This window comes from Zerene cesonia, chromosome 1, assembly GCF_012273895.1.
Source record: "Zerene cesonia ecotype Mississippi chromosome 1, Zerene_cesonia_1.1, whole genome shotgun sequence".
In the NCBI taxonomy this organism is placed as follows: Eukaryota; Metazoa; Arthropoda; class Insecta; order Lepidoptera; family Pieridae; genus Zerene; species Zerene cesonia.
The window spans coordinates 5421504-5446979 of record NC_052102.1 but is presented as its reverse complement, the minus strand read 5'-3'; the positions used below and the strand labels follow the sequence as shown (position 1 = coordinate 5446979).

General features: G+C 34.6%; 3 protein-coding genes across 4 annotated transcripts; 1 reads left to right on the top strand and 2 right to left on the bottom strand.

The window, feature by feature from the left end:
- Nucleotides 1-478: 478 nt before the first annotated feature.
- Nucleotides 479-3373, bottom strand: LOC119828610 (peptidyl-prolyl cis-trans isomerase, rhodopsin-specific isozyme-like). Its single transcript, XM_038350826.1, has 6 exons — nt 2950-3373; nt 2647-2851; nt 2087-2206; nt 1911-1993; nt 1225-1364; nt 479-694 (listed from the first exon to the last, which is right to left on the bottom strand). The coding sequence occupies exons 1-6, from the start codon at nt 3019-3021 to the stop codon at nt 598-600; spliced, it is 717 nt and encodes a 238-aa protein (XP_038206754.1). The 5' UTR covers nt 3022-3373; the 3' UTR covers nt 479-597.
- Nucleotides 3374-3657: 284 nt separating this feature from the next.
- On the top strand, nt 3658-4809 carry LOC119828616 (enhancer of yellow 2 transcription factor-like). Its single transcript, XM_038350839.1, has 2 exons — nt 3658-3900; nt 4525-4809. Exons 1-2 carry the CDS (start codon nt 3842-3844, stop codon nt 4745-4747), a joined length of 282 nt encoding a protein of 93 aa, XP_038206767.1. The 5' UTR covers nt 3658-3841; the 3' UTR covers nt 4748-4809.
- Nucleotides 4810-6914: 2105 nt separating this feature from the next.
- On the bottom strand, nt 6915-22161 carry LOC119828595 (multiple epidermal growth factor-like domains protein 8). 2 transcript variants are annotated; one of them, XM_038350813.1, is made up of 23 exons: nt 22013-22159; nt 21683-21926; nt 21422-21613; nt 21123-21349; nt 19941-20132; nt 18122-18221; nt 16972-17414; nt 16731-16895; nt 16517-16653; nt 16211-16444; nt 15560-15696; nt 15212-15434; nt 14592-15130; nt 11791-14512; nt 11262-11696; nt 11021-11185; nt 10336-10940; nt 9925-10173; nt 9463-9758; nt 9100-9347; nt 8340-8995; nt 7616-7755; nt 6915-7221 (listed from the first exon to the last, which is right to left on the bottom strand). In XM_038350813.1, the coding sequence occupies exons 2-23, from the start codon at nt 21851-21853 to the stop codon at nt 7113-7115; spliced, it is 8385 nt and encodes a 2794-aa protein (XP_038206741.1). In that variant the 5' UTR covers nt 21854-21926; nt 22013-22159; the 3' UTR covers nt 6915-7112. The 2 variants fall into 2 exon arrangements, with proteins under 2 accessions (XP_038206741.1, XP_038206735.1); XM_038350807.1 differs by having other exon boundaries at nt 21683-22161.
- Between the last annotated feature and the right edge of the window lie 3315 nt (nt 22162-25476).

Genomic DNA, 25476 nt, shown 5'->3' with positions numbered 1-25476 from the left:
AACATATTATTATTTATAAACCTTTAAATTGCCTGCGACAAATATATATAGAGCGTCTCATGCTTCTGAAAATGTTTTATCACATAATCGAAATCGCTTTAAAGCATCTAATGCAGAAACTAAGTACAAATATTCTGCTAAGTAGTACCTATTTTATAATATATTTGTTATATACCACACTTTCCTTTAGAAATAAACCTATTTATAATAAAAAAAACAGAGTACTACTTTTGCATTTACTATATTTAACATTTATAATGCTATCTCATTTGTAGTCTCTACGTTTTTAAACGAGTTTAATTCTACTATGAACTTTTTTAACTACGAACTACTAATAGTAGAGCGCATTCAAATTTATTTCTTATCTGTAATAAGCACTGATGAAAATATTATATAGATTAAATTTAAAATTAATGTAAATAATTCTAGATGTAAGCTGATTTAAAATAATAATAAAATGTTTACTATGGGGTTACTGTTTTATTGAAATATAATATTTGAAATGTGTACAGTTTTACGTTTAGAATATTTCCTTTTACAATAAACATACTTCAAGGTTTTAGGAAGACCTCATAAAAATATCCGTTTACATTTGTTCTAAAAATCTATTTTTGATATCATCCAATGGAAGAAACCAAGTATAGAAAAAGACATCGTAAGTGGCACAGCAGAAGCCTTTATCCAAGACCATAAGCTGAAACAAGAAGCAATTAATTATTTTTACTTGTTGTCGTCCAAATGTCAAAATTGGACTATAGATATAATTTTTAGAGTGCAATATTTTTCTATTCATTTGATGTATGTTTCATGCATTGTTAGTTTGCCAATCTTCATACTCCATCATAGTTGAGAAAATTAAAATGGTAATATACTCGTATTATAACCTAAAAAATCACATATTTTAAGTTTTCATAAGTACTTAAACTGTAATAATATATTTAACACATATGAGTACTGTTGTTGAAAGTAATTTGTATAATACAAATTCGCTCCTTTAACCGCAGCAGTCTCTATGGTTATACATTTTTCATTTTAGATTATTATGCTATCATTGGTCAAGATTTTATAATACCAATTTTTATATTGAATTCCACCCTTGATCGTATTAAAGTCTATTATTATGTATGTAAATATAAGAGAATCAGTAACCATAACCATGTCATGAAATTATTGTTAAAATATGTACATAGATATAGACTATAGATGAAGGGGATAGATACTTACTCATATGGATCATCTGATACGTAAAACGGTTGCGTCGGCACCAAGCCACAGTCTGCTACATAAACCCGCTTTGTTGGACGATCATCTACATCTGTGGGCGTGTGTTCTATCACATGCACTAAGTTTTGACCATCAACAACCTATAAAATAAACACGTACGTAGATATGAAACATATTTTTATGAACGTTTACATTAAACTGGAGGCTCGTTTCGTTTTACTCACCGTTCCCAGTCTGTTCCTATTTTCCTGTCATCAATCATTTTTATATCCCTTTATGATTCATTTTTATAGATCTTACGCCTCTGCAATGTTCATGGACTGTGGTAGAGCTTACCATCACGCCACCCACCACCTCCATTGCGGACGATGAAATTTAGAAGGTATCAAACACACTCACGAATCGTTTTTAAAATATTATAAAAGAAAAAAATTAAGACCACTTATCATTTCATTGTTTAACAATAAAAAATGCTCAACCGAAACAATAAATGACTGAAAACTGTTGTATAGGCATTACGCGTGCAAATTTAGAATGCAATTATCATGTAAAGCGATAATTTCTGCCAATACTGCTCTTGAAATCACACAAAAGCGGAGAAAGAATTAAACTTTACATTACTACTTATGAAAATCAATCATTTTCAAAATTAATATAGTTAGATAGTATTAAAATTGAAAACCTACTTTTCCAATAACTGTATGCAAACCATCCAGCCATGGTGTGCCTTTTGTTGTTATGATGAACTGACAACCATTCGTATTTTTACCTATAATGATATTATTAACGAGTTAAGTATTTCAAAATGAATCATTTCAAACGATAAAATATTGAGTTGAGTTACGCTGTAATAAGAATTTACCTTTATTAGCCATTGAAACAAATCCAGCTATTTTGTGCTGGGTATCCAAATTCTCATCATCAAATACTTCACCATAAATGCTAATTGATCCATTTCCATCATCGGAAACAACATCACCTCCTGAATATGTACGTTTTTTTTAGTCATTTCTATCAATGTATCTGAGATAAGTCAAATAGTATGCCTTAGATATATTCTAAATATTTTGTTTGTTAAACATTTGGTAATGATCGTATTAAATTAAATATTATTTTATTTTGAATAATTGTAGAACGTTCAATCAAATATTATTTATTTTCGATGTTACATTTTACGGAGTCTAGAATACGTAGTGCACAGTGAAGTGAAAGAAAACAAATACAAGTACCGTTTATAACGTTTTTCAGGTAAAAACTTAAAAATTTATTAATTTCGACTAACTACAAATGCAAATATTATAAAACAGTTTTTAACAATAAAAGTATATAACATTAATTTCTCTTTATCAAGCATGTGCCACTAGACAGGAACGGCAGCGATGTGCCTCTGATTAGCTTCTAAGCTAAGGTTTAGATACTTACCTTGAACCATAAAGCGTTTAATAATGCGATTAAAACTTGTGCCTTTGTATGATTTTCCATTTATGCCTTTTGTTGCAAGCACTTTAAAGTTTTTCACCGCTTTTGGTGCCAAGTCTCCAAACAATCCAATAACTATTCTGCCTATTGGCTTCTCTTCACTTTGTATATCAAAGAATACTTGATCGGTCACTCTGAATTGCCTTGCCTGAATAAGAAGTTTTTAACGTTAAAAAAATAACAGTATAGATAGGCATATCCCATAAATAGATTTACTATATGCGCTTAGATGTTATTGTTACATACATTTATTTCCATTAACAACTGTGAAAATACAACTTGAAAGAATACAAAGTGGAGATTCATTTTTAAACACATCCACCCCCTACACTGCACTGCAAAATAACTGTTGTAGAGTATATCTTAATTTAATTACTTAGTTACAGCGAATCCAAACAAGTGTTATAAATATTTAAAGAAAATGTAATTTCTGGTTTATATTTCACCATAACAATATTTTTTTTACTTCAGGTTTTTGTAATCCGGCTGACCTATCAGGCCATTGGAAATCATCACTCACAAATCATCATTATTTCATCTATCTAAAGCATGTCAATAATTAGATGAGATTTTTTAAGTTACAACGTCCATCCAGTCCATTCGCATTTGAAGCTGGTAAGGCACTTGATGTAAGCAATTAACACATCAAAACCGCCAAGATTCTAGACTGGACTCAGGCCTTTGACTCCTTCCATACGAGTAAATTTGCAGCTGCTATTATATATGCTATATTTGTTAACCTACCTAACCTACCAAATGTTAGGGTAGGATAATAGTTGAATTTTATATCAAAATGTACACATAAATATAATAGAAACTAAATTTAGTGAAGTGTACTCAACTATATCCAATCTACCGCTTCACAATTTCTAGCGCTATATTCAAGTGCTTTAAGCGCTGATAGGCCTCAGAGAGGTGGCAGCATTACTTCTGTCAATGTCAGCACTTGTCATAGTTTGTCAAAACTCAAATGTCAATGATTTACGAAAAATTGATCGCTAAGTCTGCAAACAAACAAAACATAGGATTCTATAAATTCCTAGTAAAATAATAAAAAATAACGACATAGAGGCAAAAATTTCAAATTAATAACTAACACTTAAATTCTTTATCAAACTGTTTCTTACAAAATATTAGAATGACTGTTAACAATACAATTGCCCATCAAAGATTAATTCTTAGCGGTGATCGTGAAAGGTATGTAATATAGAATTTTATTTACTTGAGCAAATGTATTTCTACGGTAAAATCTCTCAGACTGGTTATAGTAGTAACTCTACACTTAGTAATATCGAATTAAAGTGCCATCAACGTATAATAATACTAACGGTATTTAATTTATACCGTCTGTTATTTGCCAAGTTTTATAGCAATCAGGATCCTGAAGAATAGGATGAGAAAACAATAACCATAATATATGCTCCTTAAATTTTGACAGTGAGAAATATGCTAGACAAACTAGTATTAAATTGTCTATGTAATTTAATGGAAGTCAATATTTAATAAGCTATTTTGATTGTATGAGAAACTGATCAAATTGGTTAATGGCAAGTAATGAAAGTAATTTTTTTTTATTCTAGATATTAAATCAAAGTTCAAGATCATTAATAGTATGTTACGATATTATAGGAACTGTTAAAAATATTTAATTTAATCTGTGTAAAGCAGTAGAGTTCCATTGAATGAAATAGCACACATTTTTATTCATAGTTTTGAGCTTGTTAATTACAAATTAACAAGATATTCCTTCATAAATTTGAATTCAATCACTGATTATTAAAGGAATTTGTACCAATATTCATTATCATGTATTTTTTATAGATTCAAGGAATTACTGAGAAAACGACTAATAGAATGTGGATGGCGAGATCAAGTAAGAATGTTATGTCGCGATGCTGTAAAAGAAAATGAAAGTAACAACATCACTTTTGATATGCTTGTCTCAAGAGTTACACCAAGGGCGAGGGCTTTAGTTCCAGATACTGTAAAGAAAGAACTACTACAAAAAATAAAAACACATTTGCTAACACAAAAAGATCAATAATGTCAATGAGCTTGTACTTTTGTTTAATTATATATCAATAAAACAACTTATATACCAACCAACAGTATATTTTATTTATAAACATTTTAACCAAAAAATACATATTGCTTAGATAATACTGCTAATAGATCATTAACCTGAACATCATGACTGTATTCACTGTCATGGCTTCACAGAACGAAACGTTAACAAATGCACATTGTATTAAACATTAGTGCATCATTGTGCCTTTACCTAATTCTGATTGCAAGAATGTACAATGAACTATGGAAAATGTCTTTACACCTTGGAAACGGATCAATTACATTCTAGATTAATAACTGAAAACAGCCAATTAATTTTTGACACCACAAATGAAAACTACTAAAACACATATTGCAAAAGATTTTTTGAGCAAGTATTATATTTGAGTAGATTTTTACACAACAACATTCATATCTAATATAATATATTGGACATTAACAGACAAGCAGTTTCAGATCTAATAAATTATTACAATACATGCATAGCAATACAAAGAAAAATAAAATGTTTTCACAGAGACAGTTGAAATGTGTGGATTATGTTATTGTACTTCTGTAACTTTTCCTTTACGAAAACTATAAGCTGTACAGATAAAATTACACCTAAGTTTCACCCGCTTTTATGATATAATTCATTTAAAACATAAAAAATCCCAACCCTATTATGCAAATAAAAATGTTTTGTATAAATCAGAACTTAATTGCAGTCAATAAAGAAGGAAAAAAATGAATAAAAAGAGTTTTAATTGGAGAATAAATAAATGCAGTAAAAAACTCAATTTCAATTTAAAATAAAATAATGAGCAAATAGATTTCTTAGTTTAATATACTTAAAGCTTCGATTGCCTGCCAATGTTATTACATTTGGATAATTATACATTTAATGTAAATTTTTATTATATACAAAGATATACAATTGGAATGTTTCATGGACTCGATAGAACAATACCCTTCTTAGGTATTCATATATTTCTGATCACAAACAACTTAATACATATAATATCAGTACTCTCTTACATAACGTCTAGTAGTTATTTCCACTTAAATATTTGATTATTATTAATCTACTTAAAATATACTACATCATTAATTCATTTACACAATACTGCCAATTACTTATGAGCAATTACAAAGTGATTTAGTTGTATGTTTAGCTGCTATTAGCGATTTAATAAAATCAATAGTACAACAATCATGTATATAGATAAAACATACCATGTTCAATCTGATTTTCTTTTATAAAACATCTGAATTTCTTCTCTGAAAGACTATTGTGTGAAATTAATTTGTAATTTACATGCATTCATATTAATCACATTTTCACACTTAACTCATATGTTAATTATTTTATTGAATTGTGCATCAATGGACAATATATAATGTCGATACCTTACTATTATCTATCTATTTATATATCCAGAAGACTTCGAATTCTTATATATAGACAAACTTATATTCTGATAAGTTTTATGGATCTTACATGGAATAGTATATTTCTGGTTAATAAACATGAATTTTGTAGCAACCAAGGTTTCCTTATAAACATAAGATTATTCTAGTTGTATTAAGTTTTACAAAGCTGCAGTGGGGAAATAAAAAGTATAAGAGATTCTCAAACTTAAAAAGAAATATAAAATACTACAAAATTAAATACCTACAATAAAAAGTAGAAGTATACAGTAAGACATGCAGATTAAGACTAATATATATATGTGTAGCAATAACAAGCCATAACATAATATTTATGTTATCCAACATGGCATAATAAAATTTCGAAATAAACAACACAACAGTATTCGCTACTATTGGCTATTCACAACCCGCGTAAAGTCACGCTCAGTTTGATTCCTTTGGCTCTATGTATTGGATTTGTTATGGTACTTTAACATAATATTGTTTTTTACATTTCCCTCGAATTTCCAATATTATATACGACGCCATCATCATCAATAATAATAATTATATATTTTGTAAAACAAATGACATCAACACGTTTTAAACAATACCACTTCTATAATTACGCTACACTTAAATATTATCATAATGTAATAATATAATGAGCAGCTTTAATTCCAGTCCTATATATATAAAAGATCATCTCAAATAATTCGCTAATAAAAATCAAAAATTTTTCATTGCTCCAAATATACAAAAAATAGAATGTAAATAATTATCAACGCTGCTTTAAATTTAAAGCACACGTTCTTCTAAAACTAAACATTTTCACAATAATAATACCTACACTGAAATGAAAATTTTGCTACAATAATTTGTCAGCGTATTGTTTATCGATAGATATGGCGACAGTTTTGGTAACAATGTGATATCGGTAGCGCTTGTGGTTAAGAGAGCGGTCGGCGCGGGCGCGGGCGCAGCGCGGGCGCGCGCGTCACCAGCACCAGCGCGGACGCGAGCGCCATGCGCACCGGCGCGCGGGACCCGCCTGGCAACCTACGGGATTTGCCTTGTTTTTTACAAATAGTTCGTATGTTTGTTTTTGTGCCTTTTTTTCACTTTGTAGGGAGCGATTTTTGTGGTTCGATTTTTGATATAGAAGGCTAGAGAGTGATATAGGCTACTTATTACGACAGTGAAACATGTCATTCATAATTAAAAAGAAGCTAGAATACCATTTTCCATATTTAAAAAAATGTACAAACTCCTCCTAAACTAACCGTAATACGAACCTATAGACATATTTTGGATCACAAACCAAAAAGGTTAAGATGATTACTTACCACTGATTTATCACTCGGTTATCCGTTGAAAACTTGTCAGCGTGCGTCGCTCAAAGTCGCTATTCACTACGCTAATAGTGACACTTAATATGAATTAGACGATTTACCTGACGAGCACGGAGGTGACGGCGGCGCGGCCGTCGGCGGTGGGCTCGATGGCGACGGGCTGCACGTCGGCGCGGCGCCGCCCGCCGCCCGCCACCAGCACCACCACGCCCGCGAACGGACGCTTCGCCATGTGCAGCATCTGGTTGCGATATTGTTTATACTCCTTCCGTTCATATATAAAGAACCCAAGATCCAGTGTCATATATAATAACGCTCGAGAGTATTAGTTATGCTTTAAGCATTCAGTTTGTGAAATTCAACCTTATTCGTATTACTTAAAGTTGTTTTTATAAAGAGAGCTCTCGAGTGGGCCTAGACGCGAGTGACATGAGACTATTTGAAATGAGCGCATAATTATAATGTTGCGCTTATTATACACGGATGTTTTTGAAACGTTGAGTTTACAAATGTTGAGTTTTCCAGATGTTTGTTTGAAGCATTAAATAAATCACTTCAAAATATTCATTCACTAAATACCGTAAAAAGCGTTTATACACGTAATATAAATATAAACGTGTAGCACATAATTAGCATAAAACTTATCACAATTCATATCTATTTCTCAATTATTAAAATAATATATAACTTGATCATTAATACAACAAAAAAACAATAGTGATGAAGCTATTTATTTACTCTATTTACAGGTTTTTTTTTTTTACTTTAAACTGATTTTCGTTCCAAATAAACAATTTGAATATTATCAGTACAAATTGCACAAACCTCGACTACGTGTCGCCGTCTCGCTCTCCGAACGTCCGCGGCTTGCTTCGCTTTCCACGCCACTACGCACGCCGCCAGAAACAAAAAGAAACACGAGAAGAAAACTGAGAAGAACACGAACAAATCGATGTGCAATTGATCTTGTCTAAAGAATACGATCCCAAAGCTCGCTGCGCCCTCTTCAGTGTTCCTCGCTCGGACTATGATGTAGAATTTAGTATGGGTCAAGTCGTGGATGTTCTGGGGCAAAGTCAATACTAAGCGATTGCGTAGATTCCTGACACGCAATAATACATTTCTCTTATCCACTGTCACGTACGTCGCTAAATCTTTAGCGGTATAATCTGCGAGGGCATACTCTATCTTATCGTAGTACCATGTTACTTTAGACTTTTTAGGGATGTGGTCATCGAAAGACGGCATCTTGCGGAATAAATCATGTTTGTAGTAGCTGGAGTCCAATTCAACGGCGTGGGCGCCAGTCGATGAGTTCACGGAAACTACAAAGGAGCTATCATTGGGACTCATGTACAAATCAACGGCCCCTTGAGTTACATCCACAATAACACGTATATCTACGTTCATGTATCGAGGATTAACTGCAACGAAAACTGTTTGTCCCGGGTATAGAGGGCGTGGTTTGATTTTACATTCATCTGAAAATAAAATATTTCGATATGAAACTTAACAGCAACTTAAATTTAATTAAATAGTGTTTATTTTTTATAGTATCAATAGGTAAAAAATCTTTCAGACTAACCAATTGACTTGCCATCAAAGCAGATCTTGTTCTCAATATTGATTGTCTTGTAGCACTGGTGGCCATTCCTGGGATCACCCATGTAAAGGTCCTTGCACTTGACACACTGGTAACGCCAGCATTCCTGAGCAGAGTTCTTGCTAGAGGAAGTGGTCTGACACGAGACGTCACTCTCTGTGTTGTTGCCACAATTACATTTCTCTCCCGTTACCGGGTCGCACGTATCACCGTGGCCGTGACATTCGCATCTGTTAAAAAAAACACATGTCACTGATCTGGATAAATCGACAAAATCTGTTAAAATAAATGATTTGTTATATGTTCAAGGTCATGTCATTAACTGAGTTAAAATAGTGTACTTACGGTCGGCAATCATCTCTGAAGTCTTCAGAACCTCTAAAGTATCCTTCGATACACCGTTCACAGCGCGGCCCGTCTGTGTTGTTAGCGCATCTTACGCACCGGGCCTTAGTTGTAGAGCCCCCATCTCTATAGTAGTCTTCCAGATCGGACCCGCTCACGTCACGTGACGTCAGCGATACGTCATCGTTCGTGCACGTGGAAGTGTGCCCGTGGCAGTACACAGAACATGGGATACATTGACCGTTGTCAGTTGGATCGCCAACGAAATTCGGCTTGCACTTCTCGCATTGGCTACCCTAAATGTTTTAAAACATCTATAAATATTCTTGGAAAAAATAATTATTATTTTATTTTTAGGATTATAAAATTTTGATTTAAACAAATAAAAATATTGTAATGGCGTCGGCTAACACGCTATAAAATAACGGCATGATATGAAATAGTGAAACAAAACACACTTACAATCGTATTATTGTGACACTCGATACACTTATCAAGCTTATCCGGTCCCTCACAATGCGAATGTCCATTACACTGGCACTGTATGGTGCAGTTGGCGCCAACGTAGCCAAAGTCGCATCGACAAACGTTGGGCTGCACGCAAGCGCCGCGCACGCAGCCCTGCGAGCACACCGCCGCGCATGCGCCGCCCACGCGCTTATGGCCTTCACCGCACAGACACTCGTAGCCGGTTGGTAAGTCACGACACACCTGGTAATAATCCATTCAATTATTATTAAGATAATAATATTCAAAGTCCAGCAACGCCTCTCACCCCTTAGCTGCTCACACTTTTTAATTGTCGTACAAAAAAAGCTATAATAAGCCGTATCATTTATTAAATGTTAAAGGTAAATTAAAGGACATCCTCACCTCGGAATCTGCTTTACATTGATGGTGATTATTTTCACACTCATTTTCCGGTGGACATCGAGTATAATGCCATGAAAATGTGTCATTTGTTCCATTTGTTTCGCGCACATTCGAATAGACAGCAGCACACGTAGTACGCGTTGAATAATCCAAGGGAGAATCTATAGACCCTTCAGTACAAACTCCTTCGCCGTTTGCTCCCTCAATAGCACACCAACCACAGTGAGAGTGATGCAAACATTCTGAACATTGATCGAAAGTGCCACACGGTGCTGGACATTTGTTTTTATCAGCCTTAGTTAAAACTAATCCACAAACACCACCCGCACAGTACAAAGGTTGGTAGGCCGGCGAAATACACGTGCCTAGATAGCTAGCCCAGTGACATTCAGAAAATCCTCCCTCAGCGCCATCGGAGCTTAGACATGATTGGCAATCGTCATACAGATGACATCGGCTGGGACACTCATCTTTGTTGGAACCAAAATATGAATGACCTAATTTTGTTGATAAGGAGCGAATACTTGTGCGACCTTGCTCTTCGGTTAGTATGCAAGTCCAGTTATAAAGTTCTGTCGAATCCGACGTAATCCTCGTTAATTGACCTTAAAATATAATATAAGACACATGAATTAAATATTTCTACATATTTAAGACATCAACATCGGAAAAATAAAAGCCATACCATCTCTATTAGCAAGCCTCGTCCAAGAACATTGATTAGAAACACATTTTTCGCAATCTGACGCTACGCATCTTAATTCAGGACATTGATCAACGTCACTTATGTATGTTGTTCCAGCGTTGCACTTCATACTTGTACATGATTCATCAGTAGGTACACATTCCCCTGAAAGTTTGTTACATTCAGTGAGAATCAAAAGGTAAATTAATAAGAAACAATAACTTTTGCTCCAAATACATACCAACTCCGGCAGCGCAAGTTTCACACCATCTACAAGCCGGTTTTTCCTCAGGATACATTGGCCAAGCAGCAAGACATGAGGTGCAAGTCGTAAAGTTTTCACACGGTCTTCTCGCTACTAAATCGTAGTCACATGCTGCACCGGCATTAGTCGACACTCTATCGCTACCCTCACATCCAGGCTTATCCACGGAATAGCACTTGGTATACTCTCCAGTACTGCAGAAGCTGCAACCCATATGGCTTCGACACTCGATTTTGCTCGAGCTCCACAACGAACACAAATCGTCAGGTAAAGTTATCCTTGTAACTTGGCAATTTGCGCTGCCCGTCCAACCACCCACTATGTATACGTTCCAATCGTTTTCAGATTCCAAATCTATGGCCATCGCATGAGCTATAGTGCGTGGGGGTGGATGATCTAATACTGATGGACCTAAAATAGTAAGATGTGTTAGCAGAGAAAGTGAAAGATCAAAGGAATTAACAAAAAGAAAAATAGTATGCGTAAACGTTATTTATATACAAACCTTTCGAAAGTTTAACCCATTGGTTACAACCATAAACATATGCAATAAGTGAATTGGATCTTTTATCCGGTATGGTTCGTCCTCCAAATACAATCATGTAATCATTGGTCGTAACAGCGGAATGTAAAAAAGTAGGTCGAGGTAAATTTTCAAATACGTTTAGACCTGGAAATGTTGGTAATTCGCTCCATTTCTTGGAAGGATAATGGAATGAAAATAATTTATTAGAAATCATTGTCCCATTGTAACTATATAAAATTCCCCCAAATATATAGAGGCTTTGGGAAGGTGCATGATAAACAGTACTATGACCGATTATACCTTCCGGCATAGCACCCTCGCAGTTTATTTTAATCCACTTTTTATTATCTAAATCGAATTCCCACATATCAGACATAAAACCTTCCTCCAATGAAAACCCACCCACAAGCACTAAACTTTCATAATCCTGATATTTTTGTAAAGTTAAAGTATGACCTGCTAGTGGTGGCGGCTGATCTTCTTTATTCTTAATATTACTCCATCTTTGATCTTTTAAACTAAATTGCCAAAAGTCACGTAATGTTTTATTTTGCCCAGTTTTTTCTTGTAAACTCAGTCCACCATATATGTAAATATTTTGTTTAGAGTGATATATTTCTGCAGCATGAAAGTATCTCCCTTCAGGCATTTTTGCATCTGGGGTAGCTTCGACGGTTACTTGCATCCAAGTGTTGTTTTTGGTATCATAAAATCGAATATCATTCAATGGTCCATGTGACAAAGAATATCCTCCAAACATCCACAACCCACGTCTATCAGCTACTAAACTATGACCAAAACGAGGTAAAGTTTTTCTCAGGTGATCTAGTCCATCTGATAAAAAATCGGAATCAAAAAGTTCAGTAAATACTAACTGACTCTTGTCAAGTTTTAACGAACAATCGTCCCCTCCATAACCTTCATTACATAGGCAACGCCCGTAGTTCATATCACACACTCCACCATTTAGATGTCTACTGCAGTTATTTCGGCATATTTCTATATTACAATCAAAGCCGCCAAAACCTTCTCTACACATGCAGTGCCTCTTGTTACAGACACGAGGCCACACACAGTGGCCATCGCATGCTAACACTTTATATACACCTTCGAATCCTTGGTCGGGCTGACTCTGTTTGTAATGAACAGTCAAGTTTCCACTACGTGCTTCTACAACTCCAGACGATGCCCCATTACAAAAAACTCCCAATAATTGGCTTTGTTGATTATTACTTAGATCAGGTACGCCACCTAGTCCATCATAAACGTATACAGCATTCTGATCACATGGCACATTTAAAGTAGAAGAATTTACGGTAAATTGAATAATTGCATCTTTTATTTCCTCCGCTGATATAATCCACAAACACTCTTTCGTTGGGCCTATGCTTGTAATGTCCGGATCTGTTTTATGCGATCCAATGCCCTCGGTTTCGTTGGCTTTTAGCATACCCCTTGGTTCACATTGATAGTAACACCTGCCTCCATGTCTAGGGTCACCATAAAACTTTGGTTTACAACGTTCACAATTTTGTCCTTCGGTGTTATCTTTACAAATACATTCACCAGTTGTGACATCGCAAATACCACGTGACTCGTCTCCGTGGTCATTGCAGTCGCATCGGCGACATCCCTGTCCCGTCGTCGCGTTACCATGGCTACCGGGCTTACAAGATTCACAAAACTCACCCTCTGTCCAATCTTGGCACTCATCACATCGCCCAACTCCTGTCTTACAAAAGGAATGATTATGGCATCCACAATTAATCGAGCAGTCTGCACCTGTCCATCCCAAATCACATTTGCATTTGTACTGTGGTGCTCCAAGACAATATCCGTGAATACAGTTGTTATAACATGTTCGCATACAACTTTTACGTCCATCCCCTATATAACCCTGCTTACATTTGCAAGTATACGAGCCATGCGTATTGTTACACACCGCATGCTCATGACAATCATGAAGCCCAAGCCCACACTCATCAACGTCGGGACATTGCGCATAGGCCCATCCCGCATCTCTAGAAGTAACATTCAGCAGCGACGCACAATCTATATGAGAGCGAGTGAAGTCACCTTCCGTACAAACGCCATTTATCGGATTTTCGTAAGAGTGACACCAGCCACACCCCATGCTCCTCAAACACGTGGCGCATTGTACGTGCGCTTGGCATGATTTACACTGGCTAGTTTTCTTATTGACATCGTCGGTCGGAGATGACGCACGATCGAGCCACTCGCGGCATAGGCCAAACTGGTATTCACTGGTGTACACGCTGAAGCTGAAGCACTGGCGAGTGGCCTCGCACCAGACGCACCGCCCTCGCTCGTCCAGACAGTGCTCGCAGTCCAGCCGCATGCGGCACGGCGCGGGGCACTCGGACGCGTCCACGATGGCCCCGCTGGCCCGTCCCCGCCTCGCACACCGCGCTTCGTCCGCCCACCACTCGCAATAGTTTCCCGACACGCACCGTTCGCAACTTATATAGTTAGAGCAATTTGGACACGCCGCTGGCTGCAATGTCAGGTATCGCCACTCATTATCGGAAGTACAAGTGACCTGTTCATCTATGTTTCTTGGTTCGCATCGATTTGTCAGCTCACACCAACCGCACGCAGCATCGGAGAGACATAACAAGCAGTTATCGTAGTTTGAACATTTCCCATCAGAGAATGGTTCCAAAAATTCAAACGTGAAAACCTAAAAGAAAGGAAATTATTACAATTTCAATAAGATGTTATTACATATTTACAAAATCGTCACTCAGAATATAATTTACCTTAGCGCTCTCTTGTGACTTATTGTGAAGTAATTCCATTTTGGCATGATAATGCGACGGATAAAGACCTGTATGAAGGGAATCGTTAGCGTGCATATCAACTGAAAGACGACCAGGGCTTAATATAGGCCAATCGACGGGAGCGCATATTGATGGATATCCAGTAATATTCGCAACAGGATCCAGTTTGTCACCGAGAGTGACCGTCAAGTTCGCATGGCCCGCACATACTTGGAGTGTTTCACCTGTTCCATTCCAATATAGAGGTATGTGTAACCATCCTTTAAGTCGAGTCTCGCTTGCTCCAGCTATAATGTTGTTACTGCCACCCCCGGCTCCCCAATCCACTGTGGTTGCGTTTACTACTGCGACGGCATCGGGATGATTCCAATCAGCCGGTTGCTGATATCTTAAAAATGTTAAGCCCGGTCGCTTATCTAATATTTTGCATTCTTCAGGAGTAGTGACTTCCGTACCGGTTGTTCCCCACCAACCTGGGTTTTCTGAAGGAGTATCTTCACCGCAAACACCATAATTATCTACAACAAATATATAGTATTATAGATTTGGTAAAAGTGTTAATTATATCTAATAAAACACATATACTCGTACAAACTTACCATCTTTATGATGACAACGTGCATTCTGCACACACCAACTGCATTGATATAAGCCTAGTTTAGTGCTGACTGATAAGAGGGGAGAGCGTGAACTATTTTTATCCAAAGGTGGCCCGTGAATCAGGCAGGATTGACAATCTCCGAGAGCTGGACATATACCACCGCAACGAATCGATTGCAAGTTTGTTGTACAGTTAGAACCAATGGTCCTTCCATAGCAAATCTGAAATGCGCATATTATAATTTTATGTATAATTATTTCGGATTATATGGCTTTTAGGCTCACGTACCTATTCTTTCTTACAAAACATTTGCATTACAAATAAGTTTAAAATTTATTCTACTCACATCATCAGCTGAGCACCAACCGCACTCTGGATCTGCGAGACATTCCGGTTGAGTTTTATGTCGAGGACAAGCTGACTCTGGGTCCTTATTAGTAATGCCTGCGTGCCAACTGGGTACTACATAAGCAAGGAGGTCGCCTAAAAGACAATACAAAAATTAATAATTTATGTATATTGAAGAAAAAAGACACCCACATTTATGGATAGTTATAGAAAACCACAAAGACCAAAGATTCCGATGACAGAATTTCTCTATACTTTACAACTTCCACAATACATTATCTGCTCTATTAATAAAATGAACGATGTATTAAATTTTACTAAAGTATAAAAGAAATTACTTGTAACTAATTTAATGCATAAACGTGTATTTACCTAGATTACAAGAAGCAAATTATAAATGTTATTGAAATCAACAGTCACCGAACAGTAATGATGTAAATTTATGCACCTCACAGTAAAACTAAGCATAAAAACTTCCATGGAATAATTCCATAATATGTAATCAGATAAATTACAATGTACAAATAGCAGCACTGAGAGCCGTTAACATTTATAGCCAGTAGTAATTTCATATTTGTTGAACGACTTTGTTAATCTTTGATTATGAATATTGAAATTTTGAATAAAGAATACTTTTTTATTGACTGACCGTTTACATTGCCATGATATCCACCAACGATGAGCAATGTAGCGGGCGGTTTCAATGCAGCTGCATGAGCGAAAACGCCTTGTTTCTTAGGATAAAACTTTCGAGTTTTACCCAAAACGTCCAGAGGTATCCAAGCGTGGCAACCAAGATGATAAAGATACATTTGTCCATCATAGCAAATTTCCTCTCTGTTGTGACGATGTGAATATCCCCCAAATACGACCAAATAATTCCCTTGAAAAAGTAAAGAATTATTTATTTTACAATACCATTAACATGTAAACAGTTTAATGTTATTGATAATACCTATTATAGTTGCTGTATGGAAAGCTCTTTCACGAGGCACGTACGTGTCGCGCAAATGTGCACGTGGATAATGAATTTCGCTCCAATGTTTATGGTCTAAATCAAAAGTAAACATTCTGTCCGAAAGCTTGGAAAATCTGTAAGAAGAATTAAAAGATAAAAAAATAAAAAATGAAGTGTAAACAATGAAGTTACATATTGTTCCCATCCTTACCTAGCAACACTGGCCACAACACCGCCATAAACCAAAATTGAATTGGAAGGTTCATGGTACACAGCAGTATGGGCAACCACACGCACGTCCAATTCTTTTCCACCGCGTACTTGAACTTTTTCCCATGACTCCGTACTCGGCTCTCCCATTTTAATTTTATATAAACTGAAATAAAACCACGTAAATAACAACAGTCATTAAGGCTTGACCGATAAAAAAAACAATAGGAAAATTTCCTTACCTGGAGGAAAATTCACCATCGACAGTACTTCCGCCGAACAGATATAATTCATCCTTAACGGTAGTCAAAGTATGACGAGTCAAGCCTGGTGGTGTGAACGAAGAATTAACAGCTCTCAAAGTCCAGATATTTTCGATAACATCATAATACCATAATTCCGAAGACAAGCTGCCATCAGAGAGCTTTCCTCCGTATAAAATGAAACCGTTTCCAAAGGCACAGGCAGAGTGCCCATATCGCGGTTCAGGCTTAGTATAGTTCGAGGTTTTAAGGCTCACGAATTCAGGACGATCCGTAAACTGCAGGTAACTTTCAGAATATGGCGTGGGTGAAGGGGAGTACATGAGTGGTAAAGCCGTTTTGTCATGGTGAGAAAAAGACGTTAAAAGTAAGTTGAATAAAGAGCTTCTATTTCCTATGTGCCAGCTGCCATCTATATTTCCCTGAAACATTTTAGAACCAAAATGACTAGTGCTATCAAATTTATTCTAAACAAGCGTAGCCCTCTGACTTTCTTGATTTTAGTTTAGATTAGGCTCGATTATTTTATAGACAAAACAATACGCTATTTTTAAATTTCGAAATACTTAATAAAAAAGTACATGTTAGTGCATATGACAAAATAAAGATATATTTCTTTCTTGAATTTTTATCATTGAAGGTAAATACGATTTAACAAAGGTAAACAAGTTTTAAAGTTAACATCCCGTTTAGTACCTGTATGTACGGAAATAAATTCTCGACCCGTCTGATATAAATGCTTTAACCTCTAATTAAACCATTAATTCATATGGAATTATCAGTAATTCTAAGGTAGACAAACATCATAACATATTATGTTAGATGTAATATTGGTACAGTACATGTGTATACAACTAGATTTCCGCCCGCGGCTTCGCTAACATAAATTTGTAGTGTAGCTGATTGATGCCGAAAATATATTCATGAACCTCTCCGTCCATTCGATTTTTATTATTGACAAATTTATTTCTGGGCACCCCTGTACAAAATTAAATTAAAATCGTATCAGTACCTATGCATGACTAAAATTTGCATTTACGATTAGTACTAAAAAACTAACAAATTTCTAAACCAAGATTATAATGTTATGGGTAAGGACTTATCTTATCAGAACAGCTGACCTACTCACCTTGGTAAATAAAGTTAATAACGACTTATCAATTTCTTCGTTTGTAGGATATCGACGCAAAACTTTTCCGTTTTCATCATACCATTGACTAGTAGAAAATCTGCAATATCATGAAATTAGAGACTTATACAGGAAAATAAAATTTATGTACGTACAATGACAATAATAACTTAGTTTTATATTGAAATAATAAATGATAATTATATGAGCGAATAGCTATTACTGCACCGCAACTAATAAGTAGGTAGCGTAACGAATATATTTCAAAGTAAAAATGATTAAAAATGTAACTTTTTCCGCCTCTTACTTTTAATATTTATCCTTACACAGAAATCGATTTAAAAAAGTAATGAATTATCTGTCCTCGCTCCTTGCGGGGTCAAGGGTGACTCATCGGCTATAAATCGATTACTTACAGCAAAGGAGACAATTTAATTTACTCAGGATCAATATAAAGAAATTCATAAAGGCTTTAATAATATGTTGTATAACAACATTGAGAATCGGATTTTAGGGATTCGGATTTGACATGAATTTGGGAGATAAATATCAACTCCCTCTAAACAGATTCTTTAAGTTGTTAAGAACTATTTACTTATTTAACTTATCGCAATTATCCACGGTAAAACGTAGAATAAGATATCTAACCGCATTGCAATCAAGTTTGAAACTATAACGAGGAAAGGCACTGGTCTTAAATTCCAATGTGAAAACAATTATCTGCTCGTATCAGATCCTACCCATATTACATTTTAACCTCATAATTATATTTCAATCTACAAATTTAGTTATTATGACATCTAGTTCATTTAATAGACCATTGAAGTTATAAAGATTGCCTATACATTAAGGATGCGTTTACAAATCCAACAAAAATAATCGTTCAGTGGAGATACAGTGTATATCTAATAACACTAATAATTGCCACAAATATATTATTTCTTTATCTAAGCTAGCTATTAGGAATAGCGTGAAAAATAATGGTCTTAAATGTTGATATTTAACGTTTGTCAAATTAAGTTAAAAATAGACGATAAGGAGCTTTATTCAGAATCATTTTACTGCTAGTCTTTAAATAATTTTGTTTTTTAAAAATATCCTTAAAAATATTTACGAAAATGTTATAAATAATGTCAGAAAGAAATTAAACATCGAATCGCCTAATTTTCAAAAATTTTACTGTGGCACGTGAGTTATAATGTGTATTAAATGTTATGGTTGCAGTACTTAGACAATTCTTATTAAAAAAATGTCCAGTCCACTTAATGTTGTTGTTGATTTAATAAGTGTTGGAGTCAAGCACGCTTCACACAGAAGATTGGCATGAGATAGAAGCTACTGTGTTTCATTCGGGGAGCTGGGGGTTGGGGGAATTGCCAGAGACCATATTATTTTCGCCATCCTTCCCAATCCTTCATTTATTCCCCTCATCAATCCCTTCTTTGTTACAACTTTTAAGATCGGCATTCGGCAAATAAATAAAATTTGCAAAGACATAAGCCCTCAGCCAATAACCTTACGCCTGTCCAAATGTTCACGGGCGATGGTAGCTCTTACCATCAGGCGACCCACCAACTCCATAGCCGACATAAAAAAAATATTATGGCATAAAAAAAAAATATTTCAATAGATTTGACCTTATTGAAGAAGGTAAAAATAATTGACTTAATAATAATTATGAACAGAAAGACGAAATATTCAAAGAATTTTTTTATTGCCTCTCCCGACTATCAAATTTGTAATGCACATACCAATTTATAATTCTCACAATACTCATAATTGTTGTTTTTTTTTGGTTGCAATTAAACAGTGGACTTACTTGTATACTTCCAAAACTGCTAAAACTCTATTCAGATCATAACCTCCAAACACATAGAGAGAATCAGTGTGGTTAACATACACAGCAGTGTGTGCCGCTCGCTTGGTCATTCCACTCTCAGTGTGCGAAAGCCAGTGCCAACTATTGCCATCTTTGTCATTGCTTTTAAGTGAACAGGATTCCCCAGAGTATCTAAAATATTTAAAGCTTCATGTATAATCTATTTTTAAACTTTTGGTAGAAAGGTTACATTACACAAGTTCATTTTAATAGGAAGTGAGATATACTAGAGAGAATGATCTTCTATGAGTTTATTGAATGCTATTGAATTAAAGTTTTGGTATGTTTAGAGTTTATGTAGTCATCAATTATTTTTATTTAAAAGACACTAAAATATTTATATATAATACTCATTTAACATTACTTATGTTTGTTGATGAAGTAGGTTATGGAAATAATTATTTTTTTATATCTAGTGGATATAATGGTATCAGATTGTTATACACAATACTAAGTGTTAATATAAATGACCTGCTTCATAATTGCAATTTAGATAAGAATATACAATGAATGCATAATTGACCTCATAGTGAGGCTATAATAGATATATATACATTACAAAAACATGTATATTTAAAATGCATGAGCACCATGATGAATGCAACAATAACATTTCATAGGACAGTATTTCGTATTCATATTATAAAAAGTTATGAATTTTTCTTTGTAGCAGGGCAATGATGCAATGTTATGTATAATTATTTATTCTATGATTGTTGAATATAAGTTTAGATAAATTTTTATATGTCAAAATATCTGATATTACAATTTTCCAAATAATATTCTTAGGTCATACCATTTTAGTTTGTGTTGTATTCAATGTACATACTAAAAATATTCATTCTAGTTTGAATTTGATAGTGCTATAATACAGGCTCTATAAAAAGGAACTTGAAAGGATTCTTCGAGTATAAAAATAATATCAATGATTGGTATATTATACTAATAATAAAAAAGGCAATAACTATTGGACTAATTTTAAAAATTCTTTCACTGTTAATTTTTCATGGGTGAAGCCAGCGACTGCTAATGTAATATAATAATATTAATAACAGATATATAATAATTCAAGATTTATTATAGATATTATAAAATTATAAATACTTAATTACTACAGCTTACCCTCTTTTGCATAAACACCTGTCCCCTTTACATTGACCATTTCCTGAGCAACCGTTGGGACACAATTCAACACTGCAGTCTGGACCGCCCCAAGTTCCAACACAAAAGCATTTGTTTGACAAACACAGGCCTCTGCCTGTACAATTATTTGGACAGTTGTGTATGGCGTATGTGGCGCGAAAACCGTCCAAAACATAATTTGTATCGCTATACAAGAGTATTAACATCTGAAAAGATTGTGATTTGTTTCAGTTAAAAGACAATTACACATTTGTGATGCATCTGTCATAAATACTCACATAACCACTTGAAGCTGTAACATTTTGCGGTTCGGTTTTTCCACTAAAACTTCCCAGCAATGGCGCATCAAACGAATCCCCATCGTATACAAATACATAATCATAGGAACATTCTGTTCCCATGCGAATGAAGCTTAGTGTAATGTATTGAGATTTGTTAGATGCTTTAATGAGCCATTCGCAATGCGAATCCTGCGTAAAAGGATATAATTAGAAAAGGGTTCTTAATATGCAACTTTTCATGTAAAACTGATCACTTACTTGCGTATAGTTCGAATTGCTGGGGCCATCGGTAATTATGCCACTGGGATCTGTGAAAACTCTACGAGTTTTGTCGCAAGGAGCTGTGGACGCGGCACACAACACTGCCAAGCAAGTCCAACTGAGAACTACTAAACTTGCACCTTTCTCCCGAATTCGTGGGTAAAACATGCCTCTTCAATATTTTTGCAAACCATAAGTCAAACATCAGAGCCATATAATAGTGAAATTACGACTAATAACACTAAAATGTAAAATAAACAAGGCTCATTTAGATGACATCTACTTCAAGGCTAACAACTATATTATGGTATAATTCCACACGATTACCAAAAAAAGAATACATTTATTATTTTAATATGTTGCGGTTGATAAGAAATAATTTTAGACTTATTTTCTACACTTTCATATCACTTTCTAATAAAAATTTTCTTAAAAACAAACAATCAAGCCATCACAGTATTTTGACATTATAGTGACAGTTCGCAATTTTTTTTTACATAATGACTTTTAAGCAGTGATTCCCACTCTCAAAAAATTTTCTCCTTAAAGCTATAACTAAAAACCAATTAATTCCAAAAAATAATAAAGAATTAATATTAATTATAATACAAATAATTGATTATATTTTAGCTATTCACTAATAAGTTTGAAGTCGGTGCCAAGCCAATATAATACTTATTAATATATACTGGCACTAGCTTTACACCTATTAGTAAATAGTATTCTTAATAATAGGTAGAATATAATTAATATTAAATCTTTTTTTTCATACTTTTGGTTTGTTTCTGTAGAGACAATTATATTAAATGAATATTAATTTAATTTTATAAAATATCAGCTCAATCGGTAACAAAAAGGTGGATCAATATTACTTACGAGATTTGTTTTTATTAACCGAATTCATTATAAGTAGTTATGGACATCAGGATAGATAAAGTAACTAAAACAAAATATGTAATAAAACAAAATTATAAATTACTAGCTGGGCCCCGCGGTTTCACGCGCGTAGGTCCGTATCCCGTAAGAATATCGGGTTAAAAAGTCTATATGTTCCTATATGTTATTCCAGTTGTCCACCTGTCTGCTTACCAAATTTCATTGCAATCGAATAAGCAGTTTTAGCGTGAAGGAGCAACAAACGCTCACACATCTTTACAAACTTTCGCATTTATAATATCAGACAAAAAGAGAATTGCATAAATCGGTTCAGAAATCTGGGCGAAATCGGAGTACAAACATAAAAATACACCAGCAGAATTGAGTCCTCCTTTCTTTCTTGGATGTCGGTTTAAAACTAGCTTTTTTGCCGTCAAAAAACTAATATTAGGTACGTTATAAAGCATTTCAATGCTATAAAACTAAAAAATTAAATTTAATGTTAGGTACGTTAGTTTTTTTTTTTAGTTAAACAAAAAAAGAATTACGCAAATCAGTCCAGAAACCTCGGCGTTATCGGTGTTCGTACATGAAATAGATATATATCGGCCGAATTGCGAACCGCCTCGTTTTTTGAAGTCGGAAAAAAACAAATAAAATTAAATCTTACTAACATTATAGGTAGTGAGTAATGAGAATGAATGTTAGAATGGACTTTTGTACGAACTTTTGTATAATAATTATGTTCGGTATATATTTTTAGAAACTTACAAACAATTTTAACGTATACTGATAACTTCACCTTTTAACTTAGGATCTGCTTCCCAGGCCTTGAAATATTTTTAACACTATTATTTTATCTATATCTCAACACATTTTCACTTATTGCTTGCCACCACATTATAATAATTAAATCTCTCAGGTATGTTTGCGATTAAACTAAGGTAAACACCATAATACAATTGTGACATTGACGTTTTCATTCAGTCAGTAAGTTTCACTTTAGTACCATTTGGCTTAAAACCCCGAAATTTAGGAAGGGAACCACTACGTTGGCAACTCTGCTTTTAAGTTGACTGCTGAGTGCTGACTTAAAATCGAAAATATCGATTTTAGTAAAATGTTAAAGATTTTGTTTCATGTCAATTTTGTTAAAATATTTAAAACTAAAATTTGAAATTGACATTTACATATCACATACTCTGTTCCTAAACAATCTACGTTATATTGTTATGTATTTTATTTGATAACGGAAGACAATTTACGTCCTATGAACGCAGTTGAAAAATAGGCGGGAAATGAAAAGGAAGTAAACAGTGGTGTAAAAAAAATAAAATGTGGTAATTTATATTATAATTAATTGAATGACGGTTTTAATTGGTTATATACTATGAAAATTATACCGTCGGTATAAAAGTAAAATACAGCATAGAGTATATACGTCTTTAATATGGTACGTATTTTTACGATAAGTTTAATCCTTTTTTTATTATTTTTTTCTTGTTTTGGAGAAACAAAAATTTTTTAATAGTTAATACTTATCTTCCAAGAAAATAATATTACGCAATGATATAAAAATGTTACCTGTAAAATAAAGACAAATAAAATACATATTTGAAATGGTAGATAATATTACAATATTCGAAGAATAAAGACGAATGAATAAAGACGAATGAAAGAGAAATAATAAACAATATTCTTAAATTTAGCCTAATCGCTTATTACAGGAACTGCCTGAATCTGAAATAATCTAACTAACGTCTTTATTGAATGCCATAACGAGGCTAAGTATCGTCCGTAAACAATGTAAGGTACGATTGATAAAATAAAATCATAGCCAAGTCGTATAGATCTAAGTCATCAGAAATATATAAATCACTACTACTCACACTCACATTCGCAACTCTTGCTAGCCATATTCAGGGAAAAGAAATACCAGATCACCAGGTCGGGTTACGCAGCAAATATGCTCCTATTGATCAGGTATATAGACTTCCGAAAATAATCATAGCATCTCTGGAAACAAAAAAGTACTAATCAGGCGCTTTTTTGGACATATCCCAAGCATTTGACGGTGTATATGGATGGCTTACTTTACAAAGTTAAAACCTCAGCACCAAACTACTTGTATGAACTTTTAATGAAAAAAAATTATTTTCATAAAGTAGATATTTTATGGTCTGGATCGGTGAAGCACTATTTTATTTTTTTATTGTGGGAAAGGGAAGCGCTTGACTACCATCTCGCCTGCTGGTGAGCGTAGATGTAGTCTAAGATGGAGCGCGCTTCCCTAGGAGGTACCTGTTCACTCTACTTTTGAAGATCCCCAGATTATACCCGTCAGGGAACACAGACTCAGGAAGCATTATTTGAATTGTGCCTAATAATGGTGGAAGTCCCACTGGGCAGTATGTGGCAGGCACGTATACTGTACCTCCCATTAATCCTACTTAATATTATAAATGCGAAAGTTTATAAGGATGTGTGTGTGTTTGTTGCTCTTTCACGCAAAAACCACTGAACCGATTGCAATGAAATTTGGTACGTACGTCCGAGCTGGAAAACTGGAATAACATATAGGCAACTTTTCATCCCGATATTCCTACGGGATACGGACTTACGCGGGTGACCCGCGGGGCGCAGCTAGTTGCTAATATATCCGTACCTGCAACATTAATCACAGGTATGTACCTGTGATGCAAGCAAATGTTGGCTGACGATACCGTTACCGTGAAAATCTCACAGCTACCTTCTGCAAATGGTGCTTAATAACATCTCCCATTTGCTCAAGAAATGGCATATGAAAACAAGTGAAAGTAAATATACGTGACTTTATATGTCACGTTTACAACGAAAAGGGGCTTAAATGTAATGTAGTCAAACTAATTAATATAGAAATTACCAAGCGGATGATG

Coding starts and splice junctions, on each gene's coding strand:
- LOC119828595 (XM_038350807.1), bottom strand. CDS start 21,853: ATGTTTTACCCACGAATTCGGGAGAAAGGTGCAAGTTTAGTAGTTCTC. Junction 11,697..11,790: donor ATGGGTTAAACTTTCGAAAG/GTTTGTATATAA, acceptor TTACTATTTTAG/GTCCATCAGTATTAGATCAT. Junction 7,222..7,615: donor GTCACCTCCGTGCTCGTCAG/GTAAATCGTCTA, acceptor CAAATCCCGTAG/GTTGCCAGGCGGGTCCCGCG.
- LOC119828616 (XM_038350839.1), top strand. CDS start 3,842: ATGACTGTTAACAATACAATTGCCCATCAAAGATTAATTCTTAGCGGT. Junction 3,901..4,524: donor CTTAGCGGTGATCGTGAAAG/GTATGTAATATA, acceptor TATTTTTTATAG/ATTCAAGGAATTACTGAGAA.
- LOC119828610 (XM_038350826.1), bottom strand. CDS start 3,021: ATGTGTTTAAAAATGAATCTCCACTTTGTATTCTTTCAAGTTGTATTT. Junction 2,207..2,646: donor TAAACGCTTTATGGTTCAAG/GTAAGTATCTAA, acceptor GTACATATTCAG/GAGGTGATGTTGTTTCCGAT. Junction 695..1,224: donor GTATCAGATGATCCATATGA/GTAAGTATCTAT, acceptor TTCTTGTTTCAG/CTTATGGTCTTGGATAAAGG.